Source organism: Babjeviella inositovora (assembly GCF_001661335.1).
Source record: "Babjeviella inositovora NRRL Y-12698 unplaced genomic scaffold BABINscaffold_9, whole genome shotgun sequence".
NCBI lineage: Eukaryota > Fungi > Ascomycota > Pichiomycetes > Serinales > Babjeviella > Babjeviella inositovora.
In genome coordinates, this window is record NW_017566846.1 from 51,223 (window position 1) to 69,818 (window position 18,596).

An 18,596-nucleotide genomic window follows, 5' to 3' on the forward strand; every position below is an offset into this window, starting at 1 on the left:
GGTAACACGTGATGGATCATGTGATAAGTGCGTCGACGCCATGACGTAGAGGAACACGTAACTGGTGAGAGATGGGTAGATACCAAGAGGAGTAGTGAACGATTATTCTGCGAAAAGGACTGTAGCTGTCAATTTCTACAAGGATAGAGTTTTATGAGAGTTTTATTCTCAAACCCAGCTCTATGATCCAACTTGGCTGTTTCCTGTCGCTGCTCGAAGTATTTTTCCAAGCAGTCGTGTTCCCGTAAGCTGTACGCCTCATCCTACTGGCATTAAACTGTACAAGTGGGATAAAGCAGAGGGTTTAAAATATGGTCAAATCACCGTATGGATTTAAGTTATGGTGGTATAATGCTAAATTGAGTAGACTATGAAGCATTGGAAGTTATACCAGAGTGTTATATCCAGACCTATGATCTGTTTGCGGTTGGATCCAGTGACGAGAGGAGGTTATCGATAAGTATCACAACCAATTCGCGCGGTAATCGGTCTGGTATATCAGGCAAGGATTTTAACCTGTTCCTTCCCCCGATTTCGTCACCGGGAAAACTCTATCTAATGATTAATCCCCTACAATGTCCCTTATTAAAATATTATATTGAACGGAATATATAGAGGGGTGTTTATTTGGCGGCCAACAATTGGGTGAACTCGACGATGTCGATTTCGCCGTCGTTATCAGCGTCAGCCTCTCTGATCATCTCGTCAACCTCGGCGTCGGTCAACTTTTCACCGATAGAGGTCAAGACGTGTCTCAACTCGGCGGCGCTGATCTTACCATCACCATTTCTGTCAAAGACCTTGAACGCTTCAGCGATCTCGGCCTCGGAATCCGTGTCCTTCATCTTTCTGGCCATCATGGTCAAGAACTCTGGGAAGTCAATATTGCCGTCGTTGTTGATATCAACCTCGTTGACCAAGTCCTTCAACTCGCTCTCGGAAGGATTCTGACCCAAGGATCTCATGACAGTACCCAACTCTTTGGTAGTGATCTTGCCGTCGTTGTCCTTGTCAAACAAGGAGAAGGCTTCCTTGAATTCGGTGATTTGTTCTTCGGAGAGTTTATCAGCCTAAAGGTTAGTATCTTTAAATTGTAGTCCTATGGGATGGATAACGAGGTTCATCACATGAGGTAGTTTTTACCGTCATACCGAATTCAGCTATAGGCTAATCTTGTAGTCCCAGTTTGCATGAATCCCTGAGATTGCTATTGCTATCATCGCTCTCCATTTCAGTTCCCCGTCCCAGATAATTCAACTATCCCAGTTTATTTATTTTTTAAAATAACCATAAAGGGTACATACCATTGTGTGTTGTGTAATAGTGGTATCACTAATGAGGGAGGCCCTATGACTCCACCAGTTTACGTGTTTTGATCTCTCAGCCGCGATGTATTTTCGGAATGTGGCCTTTACGGTTGCGACACGATTGTACAGCCTTGGGCATAAACACCGCCCGCTCTGATGCTTTTATGCGGCTGCGGCGCAAGCTCAGCATCCGGACAGATCCGACGCTAAATTTAAACAATAAGAAAACCTTTAGGGGCGGCGTAATTTTAAAAGCCAATTGGATCGTACGAACTGGTCAAAGAGGATACATCATTTAGTAGCGAAGATAGCGTGCTGAACTTCGGCAGATGGCTATGGCAGGAACGTTAGACAAGGAAATCTGAAAGCCCTATCTTCGGGGCATACTCTGAGGCTTATAGTCCATGTGTAGTTGGCGTTTATCAGATAAATACATAGGATATGCCTTAGCTTGGGGTTTGCGAGTATTGCTGTGTTGCATTTTGGAGATACTTTTAGTTGTTTTTTTTCGATGTTTAGAAAGCCCAGTTAGCGATAAAGGTTCAAAACATGTGCATTTCTATCTAAGAGCTCCATTTGCAATGCAAGGTGACTCAAACTGGGAAAGCTCGCGGATATTGACCTTGTTGTAATAGTATACATTTGGGGACAAGAAATGGCCATCTACAGTAACAAAAATGGTGACCTCGACGAATGCAAGGTGTGATATCGATATATGTACATGTTTCTGTCATACTCCAGGGACAAAGTTTATCATTCAAAGAAGAAGAGGGTTCCCGGATTATATATATCAGTTTTTTTATACCGAAAGTGGCAGAAGTGTTTCAGTTCGTATTTGAGTCCTAGACCCCAGTCACAACATCCTGAGAGGGTGTAATAGCCTTAAATAAACCACGTCATCAGTCCTGTACTCCAAATGATAACATTCAGTTAATACTAGTCATAAATCCTTTTAAACCCCTTTATCCCGTAGTCTACTTCTCCCACCCTCATTGAAATCCGAATCTCTGCTGGCACCAGTTACTACCATGCTCAAAGTACTCCTTCTTCGACACCTTAACCTGCTCGAACCCATCCTGACTGACAAACTCATTCATGGACCACCAGCCATATGTGTCGGTGTCCACGCCCTTAGTTTTACCCACAGCCACTCTTACGCTCCATTCCTGGGGCAACTCCTTCTTCAACTCAGACTCGAGTCGACTACGTAAACCATCCATCTTGACATTTCCTCCGATCAAGATAATGTTAGCAGCGAGCAACGGCTGGAGCAATGGCGGACACAAATGGATTGCATCTAGAATGTGCTTGATAATCCCAGGTTTGTTCAGGATGTTCGCTAGCTCCGGATGAAAGAGCACCTCTGGCACCGCAATCCGCTCGTCCCTTAGCGTAAGAATTTGCCGCTCATCCTCAGTCTGGGTATTATCCGTCACTACGTAGCCCCGGTTGCTGGTCTTAAAGTCCGGTAAGGCATACTGCACAACTTCGCGATTCTTCCGACCTCTGTCGTGGTACTGCTGGACCATTTTTGGGAAATTGGACGCCACAAAACACGTCTCTTCCTTGATGTGATTGACCAACAAAGTCTCTTCCATGAGATTGTAGTGTCGGTAAGAGATCAATTCACGCAAGTATCCGTTGAGGAGTCTTCCACCGATTGCAAACTTTTTTACCCCAGGCCAATAGGTCACCCCGTAGAGCACCGGAACAATCCACGTGCAGTTGAACCCGGAATCAACCACTAGCTGGAAGTTGTCGTAAGGAGCAACATCCAGCGTGTGAGAATCTTCGTCCGGCGTGCTCTGCTGGTTGCCAAAAATCTTCTGGTTCATCGACTGGTTCCACGGAATATAGCTCGCCAACGGCGCGCGGTAGTAATGTTCAAACCCAAACTCCTCAAACACTATCTGGTCCGTGTTGATGCTCAACTGGGGGAGGGTATATGCCGTTTCGCTCAAGACCAAATCGCATTCGCTTGCCTCAACCTCCCCGCAAACCTCTCCCAACGCGTAATCCCAGATTGAGCGCTCCAACTCCCAAGAAGTTAGCTGGCCCTGCTCAAACGGCCGTTTCACAAACAAGTTTGCCTCAGAATGACTGAGAATCTGGCCGTCGATAAGATATTCGCCGGATTTAGACTTGGCAACGCAATTGAGGATCTTCCGGGGGGAAGAAGTGCCCTTTTTGCCGGTTAAGGCATGACCAATCTTGATTTCGTACGAGCCGTTGTCTATAATGATGGTTGGCATGATGTTTGAGGAATAATATACAAGTTGTGTGTGCTATCTTTGGGTGAATAGATGTAAATATGGACAGCTGTGCTATTTTTTAAGGACCAAGTGGGATGTTGGTATTGGCTTGAAGTCCAAAACCTCAGCATCGATGCTTAAATATGGTGTATGCAGGACTTTTCATCGGCTCTTATGAATTAATGGATATTAAACTCTAAACTGATTGTGTGTATAAATATACGATGAAAATAAATCGGATTCTATGACATTTAGTTCGATAGAATAATATTTTCAGGGGTTTGTTTTAAAATGAAAGTAAAATCAATAGCTAGGGAAAGTCAGTGTCGAAAATGTTAACGTATAGGTGTCAAGAACACTTGCGGAAGTAGTAAGGCACGTTAGATGAACTGATTATAATTACAGCTTGGACAAAGCTTAAAACCCGTTATGCTTTTACAAATTCTCTTTAATAACGTATAGCTAACCCAAACACCATCGCATCAACAGCTGGGTCCTAATATACCCCCAACTTCCATTTGTATAATAAATAAACACTCTATTGCACCAATCTCAACTCATTAAACGTCAAGTAGCGGCTCAAAAGCATCCAGCCATACCTGAACCACACCATTTGCGAGTAGTGTCCCCAAGCCATGGCCCCCACCGCCGCTAAGAACATGTTCATTGTGGCGTAAATTTCCACTGGGGCTCCCCCGAGCAAAGTGTCAACCTCAATAGGGCTGAATCTTCGGTTGAAGGCTTGAGCAAGCACAGAGTGCGGCCGGCTGGCTACCAACCTCTTGAACAACTTCCAGTTGGTGATAAGGGTGAAGGAATACTTCTCCCAGACCGAACTGGCGGAGCTGAGCGTGTACAAAGAGGCTGGGGTTTGGGAAACATACACTTTGGCACCCTCAAATAGTGAAACATGGTTCGGGTGACCGGACACCCCACCTTCGTCGAAGGTGATTACCAACGCATCTGAGGTTTTCACAAACAGTCCTAACTCCTCAGCAACCAACTGGGCGTCCCACTCAGCGTCCATTGTATCCATAAATCTCGCTTCGTCATTTACAATCTTCACCACCGGCTGCGGGCGCTGGCTTCCGTACAGAGAAAACAAGATTTGGGTAGACTTTAAGAGCTCCAACTCTCTGGTTGACCCTAAACCAGCGCCATTCCCGGTGGAGAGGCATAGCAAGTTCATAGAGTTGTTGTATTTTGGCAAGGACAACTCCAAGATCGTAGGTCCAAAGAACATCACCTCGTCGTCTGGGTGCGCGATGAGGAAGTAGATGTCTTTATTGGTCAATTCCACGGGGATAGTAGAGAGAGACGGCGAGGAGCCATCGTGCAAATAGCAAAGGAGAGCGTTGGTTAACACGATCCAGGCGAGGCAGGAGACAAACAAGAGCTTGGCAAGGATTCGCACCGGTATTCTCAAAATAGAGTAGGCACACTTGGGGCAAGCCATTGTATTGGTAGGATGTGAAATCTGTGATACGGTGGTCTGTGATGCTGAAGAAAAAAATATGGCCGATAGGCTCAAGCCGCTAGTTACACGGCTAATTCCAGAACAGCATTTTCACCTCCGGCATGCAACCGGAACGATGAAGATGTGGCAGGGAAATCACGTGCTGATTCACGTGCCACTGTAGGACGGAAAAGAAACTGAAGATTAGTAAGATGGAGAGAAATCACACAAAGAGCACCCTTGCGGTTGTCATTTGAAACGACCCTTATAAATTCACACGGTGTCACCCCTATTCTTAAAATAGATACCGCTCGTTATGGCCACACTACGAGACCGCACGTGGGGTGCTCCCCATGGAAAAACATCGTGTGACGAAACTTTTTTCCCTGCATACAAAGAGCCGCATCTCCCCAACGCGGCAACAACTCATGCATGCATATACGGTAGATCGGAGGTGCGTCCAGGTGCTTATAGGAAAAATCCTCTAGGTGCGACCCCGCCACACATGCATTCGACGAGGATGGAACGAGGGCCGGATGCTCCATCAGTCGGTTCTGGGAACATACTGATGGCTAGGGCTGGTATTTTAACGTTAGAAGATTATCAAAAAAGAGCATCACAAGATTATCAAAATTAAGGATTGCGGGCTGCCTTTAACAGGAAGCTAAGAGTTCATGGCATTCCGACTTCTCATTTATCCCGAGTTTTCTTGGATATCCTCTCGAGAGATTAAGTCCGCTCGACATCAAAGCTTAAACCTGTATCGTACGTCCTGCAGAATGCAATATTATTGTCACCACGGTGAATCAATGCAAGCCATATTTCATTCGCTGTAATACATGTACGTTCCCGCAGATACTACAGTTTTCCAGGACCCACCCGGCCATAGGGGCGATAGCTGACCACTGCTTCGTCTTTGAAAATATTTCTGTAGGTGCATAGACTACATACACTCCCGTATAATCAGTATCTGAGACGTACTCGACACAGGCAGGGATAATTACATAGGGCTGTATATCGGATGGTATTGTCATCAATACGTGAATAGGGATAAGGCACAAAAAATCAAAGGATTGCAAGAATTTTCAAGCACAAAACTTGTACTTTTAATGCTTACAAGATTATATGAAGTTTTAACAAGAAAAGATTAATATGATATCGATGTATGTTGCTTTTTCTATAAGGATTTCCACCCCGCCGTTGTAACGTCTTGACAGTGACGTTAGAAACTAAGGTAAATGGCACGGTATGCTAGATGCAAGGGGAACAGAGGTGTCTGTATATAACCATAGATATATGCTGGCCACGTGCTAATTAATTATAATCTCGGGCAGTAAGTCCGAGAGAGACTCGCAGAATATCTTCAGCATAGCAACGTATGCTTCCTTTTCCTGTATTCCTAAAGCGGGCACCAATGCAAATGCCCCCGAACACTCCCCTTTCGTATCACAACAATGCATCATCGTGTTCAAGTCTTTATAGCGCAAAAGCAAAATAGCCGATCCCGTATGGCGTGCCAAACGCACTCCAGTATACTTTCGGGCGAGCTTTCACCCACAGCGATTTCCCAGTTGCAAATACTACACCGGGGGGTAGCCATGTATTTGACTAGTGGTTAGGCATGTCTATTACTAGGCATGAAAGGAAAAACCGGAAGATAGCTACGCAGGACTAGGAAGCCCCTATTGTTGGAGCTGAACTCGCATGGCACAAAAATGACTCGGGCCACCCCCATTGCTACCTCGGCAGGATGATGTTTCCTTAACGGCGGTGCATAGAGCTTCAAGTCTAAGAGGCGCATATCTGAAAAAAGCTGTTAGATGCTCCACCCAAACGCATCTCTAAGTCTGGACATTGCATATTAGATCTACATCTTGCAGCTGTGTCAGAGGGACATACTCCCCAATCTTTGAAATTGCGATTATTAACCTTAACTTTAATTCAACAGGCACGTGTCACACGATCGGTTTGACCAACTACAGGTTTAGGTCAAACTGTATTCTGGGTATACGGATTGCGGGCTTGGGTTGAACGTTGCAAATCACACGGGTGGTATCTGAGAATCTGCCACAAGGTCTCGGCATTCCTTTCACCCGAGAGGAAGCAGCTGCTACAAAAATGAAAGCAGGATTATTGGACGGTTTTATCAAATTATAAACGCACTGTAGAACCTTGAGGCAGTGATATCTAGGCTTCGTACTCCCAAGTCATAGGGGATGTAATTGAGCACTTCAATTATGCCACGCTCCATGCCCCACGTGGGCTGGAAGAGTCCCAAAATGGCCGCACATGCGCACACTTGCATACACCTAGAAGCGACCATACTAAAACTCCCACGCTAAGCCGTCAGAAGCCTGGTTCAAATTCCGCATATTAAGCGTCTTCTATTATACTAGAATTAGACCCAATGCCTATATAAAAACGATGCAACCAATGTGCATCTGTAGGTTTAGGCTAGACGGTGTAGCTAAGGGGAGACTCGCCGAACGTGGATTTTTTTGGTATTTTCTGTGCCAACAACCAGAATCCGCTGATATCCAAGAACAGACCGAGAATACATGTATCTGGGCCCCAGGAAAGGTTGTCACACCCCCACAGCTCGATACCTTTTCGTTATCATTCAATTTGTACTCCCTGAGGCTCACCCTCTTGGCCATAATCGGCTATGACCGGAAGTTGATCTTGTTCCTCACGTGTGCAACCAGTCTGCAAATGCTCTGTTCGCCGCGTATGTGCCGGAGATCGGCCTTCAGGTCTGCATAATGCGTATTACTACGCTGCGCGCATGTCTATTACCATCTGCTGAGATTAGGCACCATGGAAAGGGCTAGGGTCCGAATCATGACTATTGGTGGAATAGCTTGGCCAGGCCGAAGCTTATATATAGCACAGTCCCCCGGGTTCGCCCAGTTGACTCCTTCCACTTTCTCTCCACCATTTCTCCACCCACAGTGCTCGGTATTTGTCTCACCAACATTTAAAACGGTCTGGAATATCATCCAAATATCCCAGATTCAAATTCATCCGAGTCGTCGCTCATACGATTATCTCGAATTTTTCGCGATTCTGGTTTTTGGCGCACCATTTAGTTGGGATTTCACGTGCCAGCCACCTTTTCTTATCATCGAACTTTCACGACTTTTCGTCCTGCATTTTTTTTTCCCCTGCCCTGAGTCCCAAGCTTTAAGTCCGTCTAATCAGCAAGCCTTCCTACAGACCTGTATCCCTATTTCTACACCACTACTCACTAAAATAGCACTCCTTACTTCTCAATACTAAATACATTCCGTGCTTCATTCCACTTTTGACTTCATCTTTCCTCCCTGAGCTGTGTTTGTGTCCCATCTGCTTCTAACCTTTTCTAACCTTTCCTCCTTTCATTCACATACACCTTTGCATTATGAAGTTTGGAAAGAAACTCGAGCAACTATCCGTGCCCGCGTGGAAAAACTACAACATTGACTACAACGACTTGAAACGGCAGATCCGACGCGCGACCGACGCGGACGGCACGGCCCTCCCGCTCCGTGAGCTCCGTGCCGCGTTTGTCGCGCAGATCGACTTTGTCAGCTTGTTTGTTTCGCTGAAACGTGGTGAGTTGGAACGGAAGTTGGTATATTACCAGAACTCTCTCCACTCGCTTCTCCAGATCCCCGCCGCCCACTCCACGCTCCGCAAGAAGAAAATGGTGTATTTGAGTAATGAAATCCACCAATTGTCGGGGGATTTGAAGAACTTGACGCATTTTGTGTTGATCCAAAAGGTGGCGTTGAAGAAGTTGTTTAAAAAGTTTTTGAAACATTATAAGGGAGGTAAGAACTCTGTTGCGACCCCCCAGGATCTAGTTCCAGAAGAGGGCTTGCCTCAAGAGTCTACTCTAAAGGGCATAGGGAAACCGGTAGACGCTCGTGATCCCCTAGAATCTGTCCCTGATGACCAGGATTCCCCCGTTCCTTATACAGACAAAGCCTCCACCCGCTCCGCCCAGAAACTCGTCAATTCCGTCATCCTCTACCTCAATACCCACCCCCAATCGTTTATAACCCTCGACCTCACACCGCTCATTCTTGAGCTCGCCTTCTTCTTTGAGTACCTCTCCAATCCCGATTCCACCACTCAGAACATTGACACCTTCCTCAGCAGCCAGAAGGCCAACAACAACATGACCTTCGATCTCGACTGCACCGTCAAGCACCACTCCCAGGCGGTTTTCGTGGTTGATGGCGATAATCTTCCAGAGCTCCGTCTTAATTTAATGGTCAGTGGAAAGCAGTTCCGACTGGTAAGCGACGAGCTCCAGAGCTTCAAGAGTGAATCGCTAAGGCATTTGACAAAGAAAGATCCCAAGACGCACTCTAGCACCTCTCTCGCCTCATCCTATGCACGCGCACACACAGACTCTGTTCTCTCCTACATCTACCTTACTAATGACAAGAACACGAATGCCTTGGTGATATCCAGCCAGGGAAAGCTGACGTCGCTTGTAATTTCGCCCGTGGGCGGTCTCCGCGGTTATGCTTATTGTGAGCTATCCAATGAACTCCTCAATGCAACGATTTTGTCACCCAAAGCTTCCGCCGAGTTTGTCGTCCAGAGCTTGCAGAAGGCGGGGTGTTACAACGGTTTGGCCAAGATGTCCGTTGACTGGATCTTGGAGAAGGGGTTGCGCCCGCATTACAAGACGCGTATGGCGCGCGCGCGTTTTGTGTACGCGCCGGACGCACGCGCGCAGACGATGAACGTGACGCTCGACACACAGATCCTGGTGTCAGCGCTGAACTTGACAGTGGAGTGGGGCGACGACGATGCGGAAATGTTCAGGTATTCAATGCTCACGGTGCACCATAACGAGAGTGACACGCGCGACAGCTCCCTGGGGCCGCTTCGGGACCCCGCACGCGCGAGTGCTGTGGGCCAGTTTCACCGCGCACTCCATGTGGTTGTGCACGAACTCCCGAAGTTCTCCTGGCCGCTGTACCTTGCGGCAAAGTTCGCTCCGCTGCCCGGGCGCGCCGCGCTCGCCGTCGACTCCGTCAGCTTCAAGCAGGTGAACGAGGATGCGGTCGTGGTGGTTGAGCCGCCGCTCCGCCGCCAGCCGCTGTTCCGGCCACCAGTCTCGCCCCTTGACTCTCCCGTGGGCTCTCCCGGGCCCGCAGCGATTCCGGCGCCCGGCCGCAGCGGCAGCATGTTTGACATGGCGCTGATGGGGCACTCGGAACCTATCGGATACCAGCTGTCCCAGGCAACGACCAACTCACGACCGAAGAAGCAACCTGAAACGAAGGTTCGCTACTGGAACGAGTTCGACGACGGGTCTGAGGATGAAGATGATGGGTTCTATGTCGATGAGGAGTCGAATTTGTTTGGGGTGGGCGAAGCCTCGCCAAGCAAATTCAACCGGATGATTAACTTTTTGATCGAATTTTCCGATACCGTTTCGGGTAGATTAGAAGTGTTGGGAATCAAGCGGGAGCTGCCTCAGGCGACTTCCCCGGCGGTGTCCCCCGGAGAGGCGATACCGCGCGGTAAACACTCCGTAGCGACGGTCGCCACAGCCGACACCCACCGGACAACACTCTCATCATTGATCAGCTCCCGGAGCGTCAGCGAGACGTCAACCTCAGAGGACGAGGGCTACTTTGTGCCGCTGATCAACCACGATTCCAAGTTCCGGACGAGAGACTTTGAGGGTGATTTCGCCGCCGGTCTTGCTTCTGCTCCTACCTCGCCGGGAGGCTATTACGGAGCCTTCGACGACCGAGAGGCGGTTTCCCCGGACTATCCTCGTTATTATTACCAGCAACGCCACGACCAGGTGGTGACGGTGATTTACTTCTTGTGTTTCTTCTTCAGCATTCTTGTCATGGGTGTTTCGTCCGGTGTGATCTACTCGATTGACAGGTCATTGGGCGACACTCCAGGTAGCGGTAATGTTCTACTCATGGCCGTAACGTGTTTCAGCTTGGTGCTCAGTTTTGTCAGTGGGATCGTCGGTGGGACGTTGATCATGATGAGGTTTCATATGGCACCACTCTGGCATCATGCCGTTGTATGGAGCGGGATTGCTACAAACTTCGGGTTTCTCGTCTGGGGGATTGTCCAGGTTGTGAAATGATTGAGATCCGGCGGTTTCAGAGCATCAGGGGTTCGGGTGGTTTAGTTCATTTCCAAATCTCCGTAGTTTTCCTGATCTGCGGGTTTTCAGCCTCCCTGTTTTCTAGTCATTTTCATACCTAAGTAATTTCCTCAGCATTCATTTTTGGCGCTTCAAATTTCCATCAATGTCGACGACAGCTCACTTTCTCAGTGAATATCCTATGATTGTGCTTTGACTTTCCATGTACTGTTAGCGTTTTGATCACTGAAATGGTACGGTTGATTAATGTATTGAGTATATTGATAATACGCATGTTATCGAACATAGATTGATTTTCCGTTTCTTTACTACTCATTTTAAACCATTTCATTTCCGTTTGTTTTTCTTGTATTCCTCCCTTCTTATCGCTTGTCATGGATTCCCTTCGTAGTTCTTATTCTAGTATTACTCCAGTTCTCATGTTTTTGTATTACATCTAGCTGCTGAAATTTGAGCTAGTCTGTCACATGCGATGTAGCCAAACCGCGTAGCCAATCCTTGCGGATTAAGTAGACATTTTACCATTGCTTGTGTATTTCCCCCCAGTCACTAAAGTTAGATCTCTCAATAAGATATCTATATTTTTAGATCCCCGGGAAAACACCACCCAAGCTCTTGTTCCAGTTCTCATCCCATCTGCGTTTACTCTCCGCCATCGCCCCCCGCTTAATTACAGCATAGACCGATCCCGCTCCAGAGCACGCCTTCAATGACTTGCAAAGTCCGCTAGGATCGTCCACAACAAGCCCGTTGACTCCCTCATGAACAAGCTCACCGACCGCCTGGAAATCTAGCGCAACCACCGGAACACCGCATCCAAAAAAGTCCAACACCTTCATAGGCAAGTCGATTCCCAGGGAAGAAGTGTGGAGCGAAACGCCCACATGGGCATGGGAGATCAAAATCGGGTATTCGTGGGCCAGCAACCAAAGACACTTGAACTGGATTTTTTGCTCTGGGAAGGCTAGTCTGGCAATTTCCGCGAGAAACTGTGCTTTGAGCGGACCCTTGCCCGTAACAAGAACCAAAAGAGGGGGTAATTGAGACGTAAAAGGCAGCTCTTCGTTCTTGGTAGACACCCCTCCAGAAGGTGTCAAGTCACCTGATGATATATCTGACGGCTTTTCGGTCCATTCTAACCCATTATCCAGTTGTTTTTTCGTTTCGTCCATTGTTTCATTCTCCATCTCTTTATTATACCTCTCCAACGCTGTCAAGAGAACCCCGAGATCTTCATCCGGGGTAAATGACGTGGAGGTGACAATAATCCGAGGTTCCCTTTCAAACAGAACACCGCTAAACTCCTGTGGAAACCGTTTTGTCAACATCTGGAAATTTGACCCAGATTCCTCTAACGGGGTAAACTGCTCTGCTGGGCGGTCGTATACCACAAGAATCTTGTCCGCTTCCACGGCAAACTCATCCACGAGAAACTTCTTGAGGCTCCTGGTAACGGTTAAATGAACATCCGCGTACCTAGCACAAACCCTTTCGTACCCCTTCATAAGCCTGACCACAGGATGCGCCACGTTCTGATACTTCAAGTTTAATATAGTATAGTTCAAGTTGTGCCAGTCGACGACGATCTGAAAATCGCCCCAACGCACTAAATACTTGTAAACAATCACAACTAATAGCAATGGAAGCGAAGGTGGATTCTGGAGAACGATTGCCTGGGCGTGGCCTAGCCCGAGAAGCATTCTAAACAATCCCACCGTCTGCAGCCCCACCTTTAGGGCGCCAAACACCAAATAAGGCAAGTTACGCGTGTTTTTGACCACGGAAATCTCATGGATATCGATCATCTCGCTATCAATGATATCTAATGGCGGTTGTTCCTCCACGTACCCCAAGAGATCCACGTGGTATCCGCGTGCCGCGAGGCTGCGCGCGTGGTAGCACATCCGTGGCGAGTGCCCCAAATCGCCCAACACACACACAATCACGTCTTCCCCGTGAATTCGGAGGGGGCTATCATCGGAGTGTTTTCTCTGGAGACGGCGTTTTTGATGGGAGTTTCCGGGAAATACGCGTGGGAGAATACCGTAGGCGAGTGCTGGCGTAAGGAGGTAGAGAGCTACGAGCCAGGCTACCCACGGATGAGCAGTGTACCCGTTTTGGAGATAGCTCAAAAGTGACATGATGAAAGGTTGGATTAAACACCTGAATCAGTGGAAAAGAAATGGTGGGCGGTTGTCCTTCAGTAGTGCAACGTGGTAAAAAATTTCAGCCGCAGGGAAGGGATATCCGGGGCAAAAATATCGACAACGGCAGGACTCGAACCTGCGCGGGCAGAGCCCAAAAGATTTCTAATCTTTCGCCTTAACCGCTCGGCCACGTTGCCAGCGAATGAGATGTAGGAAAATAAGATGTGGGAGAATGAGTTTAGTGGCAGATGTCTGGTGATTTCAAGGAGATTGCGATAAAGGTTTGACCGCTGGGTACCATGTGCTCACACAAGTGTTGAAATCTGTCCAAACACATCAACACCATATAATGACAGATATTTTGGTATAATCAAAAACAACTTTACTAGAAGGACCAGCAGTCTATAAAAAGGCATATATGACTCACACTCTAATTACCAGAATTCACGAGTATAGGTACTTCATTTACATATCCAAGGCCTTGTTATCTTACCAAAGGACAAGTAAACTATTATAATCAATCATCATTGATTATTTATTGCCGTGGATGCCAACACTATTCAGCAGCAGGTTGCAAAAAATTAACAAGTCTCTCGATATATAGAAAAGTAGATTGCTATCTTACATAGTTTTGTTCTAGTTAGAAAATGTCCTTTATTTCGGTACCGATATTTTCTCCTCATTCCTCTTTGTCTCCCTTCTCTCTTATAGTGAACAAATGCTATCCTCCATAATCTTGCCTCGTGGCGGCACTGTCGAGTTTCTCAGTTATGCGTCACAAAGACAAGCTGTAATAATAAGTAACATCGACAACACAGTGAGTAGCCTTGGCTGTCTGGCCACCGATACACCGTTGCTCTTCATAGCTTCCACGTACAACGTATCGTTCTGACAGATAAATGATTGATTCGGATGAAGCTTGTAGGTAATCGTATCACTGGTTTTGTTTCCGCATGAAACTGTGATCGTTGGATCTTGTTGCTTATATTGTTTGTTTCCAAAAAAGTTCATTTTCTGGTTAGAACAAAAAATATATAAGATAGCAAGCTACTCTTATATATATATATATAAAGGACTGGCTTCGCAATCAGGCAATTTCCCAGACTTGCAACGCCCTGTGTAGCTACACGGCGCACCTGCGGGCCGAACCCTTATCGCAACCCCCTTGGTCCACTTACATGCACGGCACCAAGCCAGAAACAGAAACAAAGTGTCAACTGCCATATGAGATGGTTCATCTTAGATGACCTATGATCATATCATAGGTCACTCATGTCGAGCTTTAGACCACTTTTTCGCGTTTTTTTTAAGCATTCTGAAATGCTTATCGGTCACAGGACCTTAAGGCTACGAAGCATGTATGTTTCTGGTTATGTTTACCTGCTAGCACTGGATCGGCAAAAGATCCACGCTGTAACGGCCGCTTTACCCACACTTTGATTGTAAAAGAATATTATGGCTCTTTAACGTAAGCTCCAAGAAAGTATGGCGGTGAACCGCGTAGAGTGAAACTGCTATCCGTTTGAGACCAGAAATCGGTGGTGGCATCACACGGCCTTACACGGATCGATCAGAGTATTAGTAAATTTCCTAATGCAAACTTAAAGCTGTCGTCTATATTCAGGGTCATTCACTGCAGTATCAAATAACATGCTCAAGAACCCTGTAAACCCGTCTGTGACACAGCCCGATTTCTGAAATACGAAAATACTTTGCACAAATGCATAGACCTTCTAGACCAAACAGGCTAAGTGTGGTATATCTACGTAGACAATGAGATAACCGGGTATGATTGATTGATTAAATACGAGCTAGATATATAAAGAGGCGGTCAGTCGGTCTTTCTATAAGCCAACAGACATAGCTATGCTAAATCTTAAACTTGTTACAGAGGTTGATACACTATCAGCGTTTCCTGTCCTACAATCTCACGTAGGATGGGGCTCCTGTGGTGCCTTTACTATACGGAGTATTGGTCACTAATAAATCGATACTTCCAGCCTAAAAGCTAAATTGTGAGTCAGTAACTTCGCCTCATACAGATATGAACGCGTCTTCAGTACTTTGTACCAAGCTTTTAGTTACTATCCGTAATGACAAGTGTCTTGTCAAACCAATATCTTCAAATCTTCAATCAACACAAACTACTTAGAGAATCTTCCATGGTACATGAGAGAATGATCGAGTTGAAAGACTCGTGTTTTGGAATCCACCTTAGTCATAACTCTTGTACACGAGGACCAAACAATAATCCATCGTCGAGGTCACAAAATCCAATCCCCAATGGCTTACATTGACAAAAGTATCAAGTAATGTTTTCAGTTGCCTGGAAAATCTAAAACTTAGAACTACGAGAAAAATGGAAATCACTCACAGTACGTATATCTTAGGGCTTATAGAATATCCAACTTGGCGTATCGGCCTCTCTCCCGCATTTACTGATCCTCGCACATTACTCCTTCTTTTCTGTGGCCTATACTCGACAGTCCCGGACCTTTGTTGATCTATATACACAATTGAATCTCTTCCTTCTCTTTCCCTCTCCTCTTTTTCTATTCCTTCTTTTCTCCTTCGATCAGCGGAACTTCCCCATCATCCTCTCTTCTAAACTCTTTTGGAGCGTCCTTCGCATGGTGCCCAATCAACGCCTGCAACTTCTTCGGGATGTCCTCAAACGCCAAATCGTCCGGAGTCAGTGACGCGCTTTCGCCCTTGGCACTCAAGATATCCTCAATGGTGATTTTCTTGTCGCTAAAGATCTTTAAGTGGTCTGCGATCAAGTGTCTGACCTTGCACTGGGGACACTGAATGAGCACAGTGCCGCTGGTGTACGACTGCTTTGACATCACATGCGACGAACGGGTATCGCACTTTTTGCACGTGAACGCAATCATCAAGCTTGGCTTTTCAACCTTCAACTGGCCAACGTGCTTGAAATCGTCCTGGGGGGCGTGGCCGCCGCAGGGCGTACCGTTGTGTGAATGGGTATGGACTGGTTCCTGGTGGTCGTTGCGGGGCGTACCGTTATGCGAATGGGTATGAATAGGTTCCTGGTGATTCCCACTACACGGCTGGCCCCCGTGGGAGTGAGTGTGAGACTGAGAATGGGTAGGAACGGAAATCCGGGCCTTGGAGTCCTCTCTGGCGATGAAACTGCGGCGCAAAGCGGCACTCCTGGAGAGCTGGAAAGAGCGCACCGGAGTAAATCTGACAAGCGGTTTGGTGGAGGCTAAGGCGGTTCTAAACATGGTACAACTAATACTTTTCTGGAGTAGGTGAGTTGATAGTGAGGGATGAGATCCATCGTTATCAGGTGAAAAACCTGAGAGCAATGTCCGGCATGGAAACGTTCTGGAACCTTCGGCAGGCTCCCAACCAAAACTGTACGAAGGTGGGTGGATGAGCAGGCTAGGCGGGATATATAATCGTATTTGTGGAAAATCTAGGTGTGAGTGGTGTAGTTCCTGAAATGATAATACTTTGGCTTTTTCGCGGAATCACAGCTTCCCTTAGTCGCCCCGTGCTTCGGTAAAATCATGTAAACACAGTGTGGGTAGCAAGCACCAGTGCATTTATTATAAGGGTCCCGCCAAAACTGTTCATCCAGTCGGTTGTCTCGGTCTCATGATATTTATTTCCACGTACTCAGTGGCGTAAGATTGGATATAATTAATCAGGGTGTGCTACCTCTTTGTCACATGTGCCGGGCGTGCGGGGTGAATTCCGGGGCCGAGCCGCAGCCCCGCTACTGAAAATGACCCGGAGGTTGGGGAAAGGGCCGCTTAAACTCTTGACAGTCTTCCTTCTTCTTCGGTTACATCTATTCTTATCTTCAAGATTCCTATACCTCCCCTCACCATCAGACCATTTTTATTTCCCAATGGAACTCCAGCGCATTTCCGAGGACTACAAGTTAGCCAAAAAGGGCTTCTTGAGCAAAAACTTTAACAAGGCGTACGACACGCTCTCCAAATACTTTGCAGCGGATGCGAACAGCATGTTTGCGTTATACGAGAAGAAAAGCGTCAACTTGATTCTCCTCAACAACGTGCTCAACCTCTACGCGACAGTTATCAACGAAATTCTCAAGCAGGAAGACACGAACCGCGCGGTGGCGGACTCCGCGCGCGAACGCGTCGCAAGCGGGCGCCTCCTCCGCGAGTACGTCGCAGCGGTGGGCGGCGACTTCGGCCAGGCCAGTCCTGAGATCTTCTACAGCTGCTACCTGATCGAGTATCTCAACGGGTCGGGACCTGACTACTTGACCCGTCTTGCAGACAAGATCGAAAATGAATATTTGTCCAATATCAACGTCGAGATCTATACCGAAGCCTTCTCCAAGCTGTACCAGGCGCACTTACACAAGCTCTTGGAGTTGTATCTCGTGCACGTGTTGCCACGCGCAGCGCGCGAAGAGGGGAATGCAAAGGGGGACGCGTACACGCGTGAATTCATTGAAAACAGCCCGTACATCGCGCGCGACGTGCAGGTGCAGTACACGGAGAAGCTCGCGGCAAAGTACCGCGAGTTGGATGACAAGGAGGCTCGGCGCCAGGAAACCGCTGCGCGCGAACAGGAGGCCGCAAAGCAAAAGGAAGAGGAACAGCGCGCGAAGCAGGCGGTGAAAAAGGAACAGAGTCTCAAGCAGGAACAGATTCGTGCATTAAAAGCGAAGTTGATGGCAGAGAATCACAGCGAAGCGATCTCCGAGGCGGCGCGTAAACACACGGTTCTATCTGAGTCAGCCTCCGGAGCGGAGACGCCGATTCTGGCGCCGGAAAAGAAGCCAAAGAAGACCATGTTGCAAAAGATCATTCTCTCGAACAAGAAGCAGCTCGCGGCGGTGGCACAAGTTGTGCGCGCGCGTATTCCGCAGCTTATCGTCTTACTTGTGCTTGTGCTTCTTGGCAGAACGGTGGCTGGCAGAAAACAAGGCACACCACATGACAGCTTGGCCGTCACTGTGTGGAACAAGGTGGCTGCTACCGCCAAGATGGCGTTTAAGGTGACGTATGTGTAGGCTGTGTCGGCTAGTGCCAGTGTTTATAATCAATCAGCCATTTCAGTGGGGTTGTAGCATCGGGTATTCTCCTTCGAAGACCATCTAGCCTTTTGTAAGCAGTCTTTGGTTGAGAATATTTGGTTGATCATATTCCGGGTCGTACGTATTCGCAGTAAACTCAAGTGGTGTGTCATATCGTCTACGCTATACACATATTTTACGGTAGACCTGGAAAAGGGCCTATCCATGTCAGTATTAATCAATCGATACCTATCAATGTATACGACTTAGTGTAG

At 47.3% G+C, this 18,596-nt stretch overlaps 10 protein-coding genes and 1 non-coding gene across 11 annotated transcripts; 4 read left to right on the top strand and 7 right to left on the bottom strand.

Annotated features, from left to right (window-relative positions):
- Positions 1–623: 623 nt before the first annotated feature.
- Positions 624–1,788, bottom strand: CMD1 (calmodulin; the record flags this gene model as incomplete). The annotated part of the gene is made up of 2 exons (XM_019130850.1): positions 624–1,051; positions 1,695–1,788. 2 exons carry the CDS (start codon positions 1,786–1,788, stop codon positions 624–626), a joined length of 522 nt encoding a protein of 173 aa, XP_018983965.1.
- A 208-nt stretch (positions 1,789–1,996) lies between these two features.
- On the bottom strand, positions 1,997–3,676 carry BABINDRAFT_162346 (uncharacterized protein). Its single transcript, XM_019129301.1, has one exon. It carries the CDS (start codon positions 3,557–3,559, stop codon positions 2,297–2,299), a length of 1,263 nt encoding a protein of 420 aa, XP_018983966.1. The 5' UTR covers positions 3,560–3,676; the 3' UTR covers positions 1,997–2,296.
- Positions 3,677–3,833: 157 nt separating this feature from the next.
- Positions 3,834–5,213, bottom strand: BABINDRAFT_162347 (N-acetylglucosaminylphosphatidylinositol deacetylase). The gene has a single exon (XM_019129302.1). It carries the CDS (start codon positions 5,013–5,015, stop codon positions 4,098–4,100), a length of 918 nt encoding a protein of 305 aa, XP_018983967.1. The 5' UTR covers positions 5,016–5,213; the 3' UTR covers positions 3,834–4,097.
- A 1,227-nt stretch (positions 5,214–6,440) lies between these two features.
- Positions 6,441–6,663, top strand: BABINDRAFT_162348 (uncharacterized protein). Its single transcript, XM_019129303.1, has one exon. The coding sequence runs from the start codon at positions 6,470–6,472 to the stop codon at positions 6,632–6,634; it is 165 nt and encodes a 54-aa protein (XP_018983968.1). The 5' UTR covers positions 6,441–6,469; the 3' UTR covers positions 6,635–6,663.
- A 1,752-nt stretch (positions 6,664–8,415) lies between these two features.
- Positions 8,416–11,130, top strand: BABINDRAFT_167843 (uncharacterized protein; the record flags this gene model as incomplete). Its single annotated transcript, XM_019130544.1, has 1 exon — positions 8,416–11,130. The coding sequence occupies one exon, from the start codon at positions 8,416–8,418 to the stop codon at positions 11,128–11,130; it is 2,715 nt and encodes a 904-aa protein (XP_018983969.1).
- Positions 11,131–11,212: 82 nt separating this feature from the next.
- Positions 11,213–11,631, bottom strand: BABINDRAFT_151559 (uncharacterized protein). Its single transcript, XM_019127234.1, has one exon. It carries the CDS (start codon positions 11,525–11,527, stop codon positions 11,294–11,296), a length of 234 nt encoding a protein of 77 aa, XP_018983970.1. The 5' UTR covers positions 11,528–11,631; the 3' UTR covers positions 11,213–11,293.
- Positions 11,632–11,735: 104 nt separating this feature from the next.
- ALG1 (chitobiosyldiphosphodolichol beta-1,4 mannosyltransferase) lies at positions 11,736–13,292 on the bottom strand (the record flags this gene model as incomplete). The annotated part of the gene is made up of 4 exons (XM_019131879.1): positions 11,736–12,209; positions 12,271–12,286; positions 12,352–13,099; positions 13,151–13,292. The coding sequence occupies 4 exons, from the start codon at positions 13,290–13,292 to the stop codon at positions 11,736–11,738; spliced, it is 1,380 nt and encodes a 459-aa protein (XP_018983971.1).
- Positions 13,293–13,413: 121 nt separating this feature from the next.
- BABINDRAFT_t279 lies at positions 13,414–13,495 on the bottom strand. The gene has a single exon. It is a non-coding gene; the product is annotated as a tRNA-Ser (tRNA).
- Positions 13,496–15,910: 2,415 nt separating this feature from the next.
- BABINDRAFT_18917 (uncharacterized protein) lies at positions 15,911–16,237 on the bottom strand (the record flags this gene model as incomplete). Its single annotated transcript, XM_019131207.1, has 1 exon — positions 15,911–16,237. A coding segment is annotated over one exon (327 nt), but the record flags the coding sequence as incomplete, so codon positions are not given.
- A 64-nt stretch (positions 16,238–16,301) lies between these two features.
- On the top strand, positions 16,302–16,701 carry BABINDRAFT_162350 (uncharacterized protein). The gene has a single exon (XM_019129304.1). It carries the CDS (start codon positions 16,331–16,333, stop codon positions 16,529–16,531), a length of 201 nt encoding a protein of 66 aa, XP_018983973.1. The 5' UTR covers positions 16,302–16,330; the 3' UTR covers positions 16,532–16,701.
- Positions 16,702–17,178: 477 nt separating this feature from the next.
- Positions 17,179–18,318, top strand: BABINDRAFT_8897 (uncharacterized protein; the record flags this gene model as incomplete). The annotated part of the gene is made up of 1 exon (XM_019132872.1): positions 17,179–18,318. The coding sequence occupies one exon, from the start codon at positions 17,179–17,181 to the stop codon at positions 18,316–18,318; it is 1,140 nt and encodes a 379-aa protein (XP_018983974.1).
- Between the last annotated feature and the right edge of the window lie 278 nt (positions 18,319–18,596).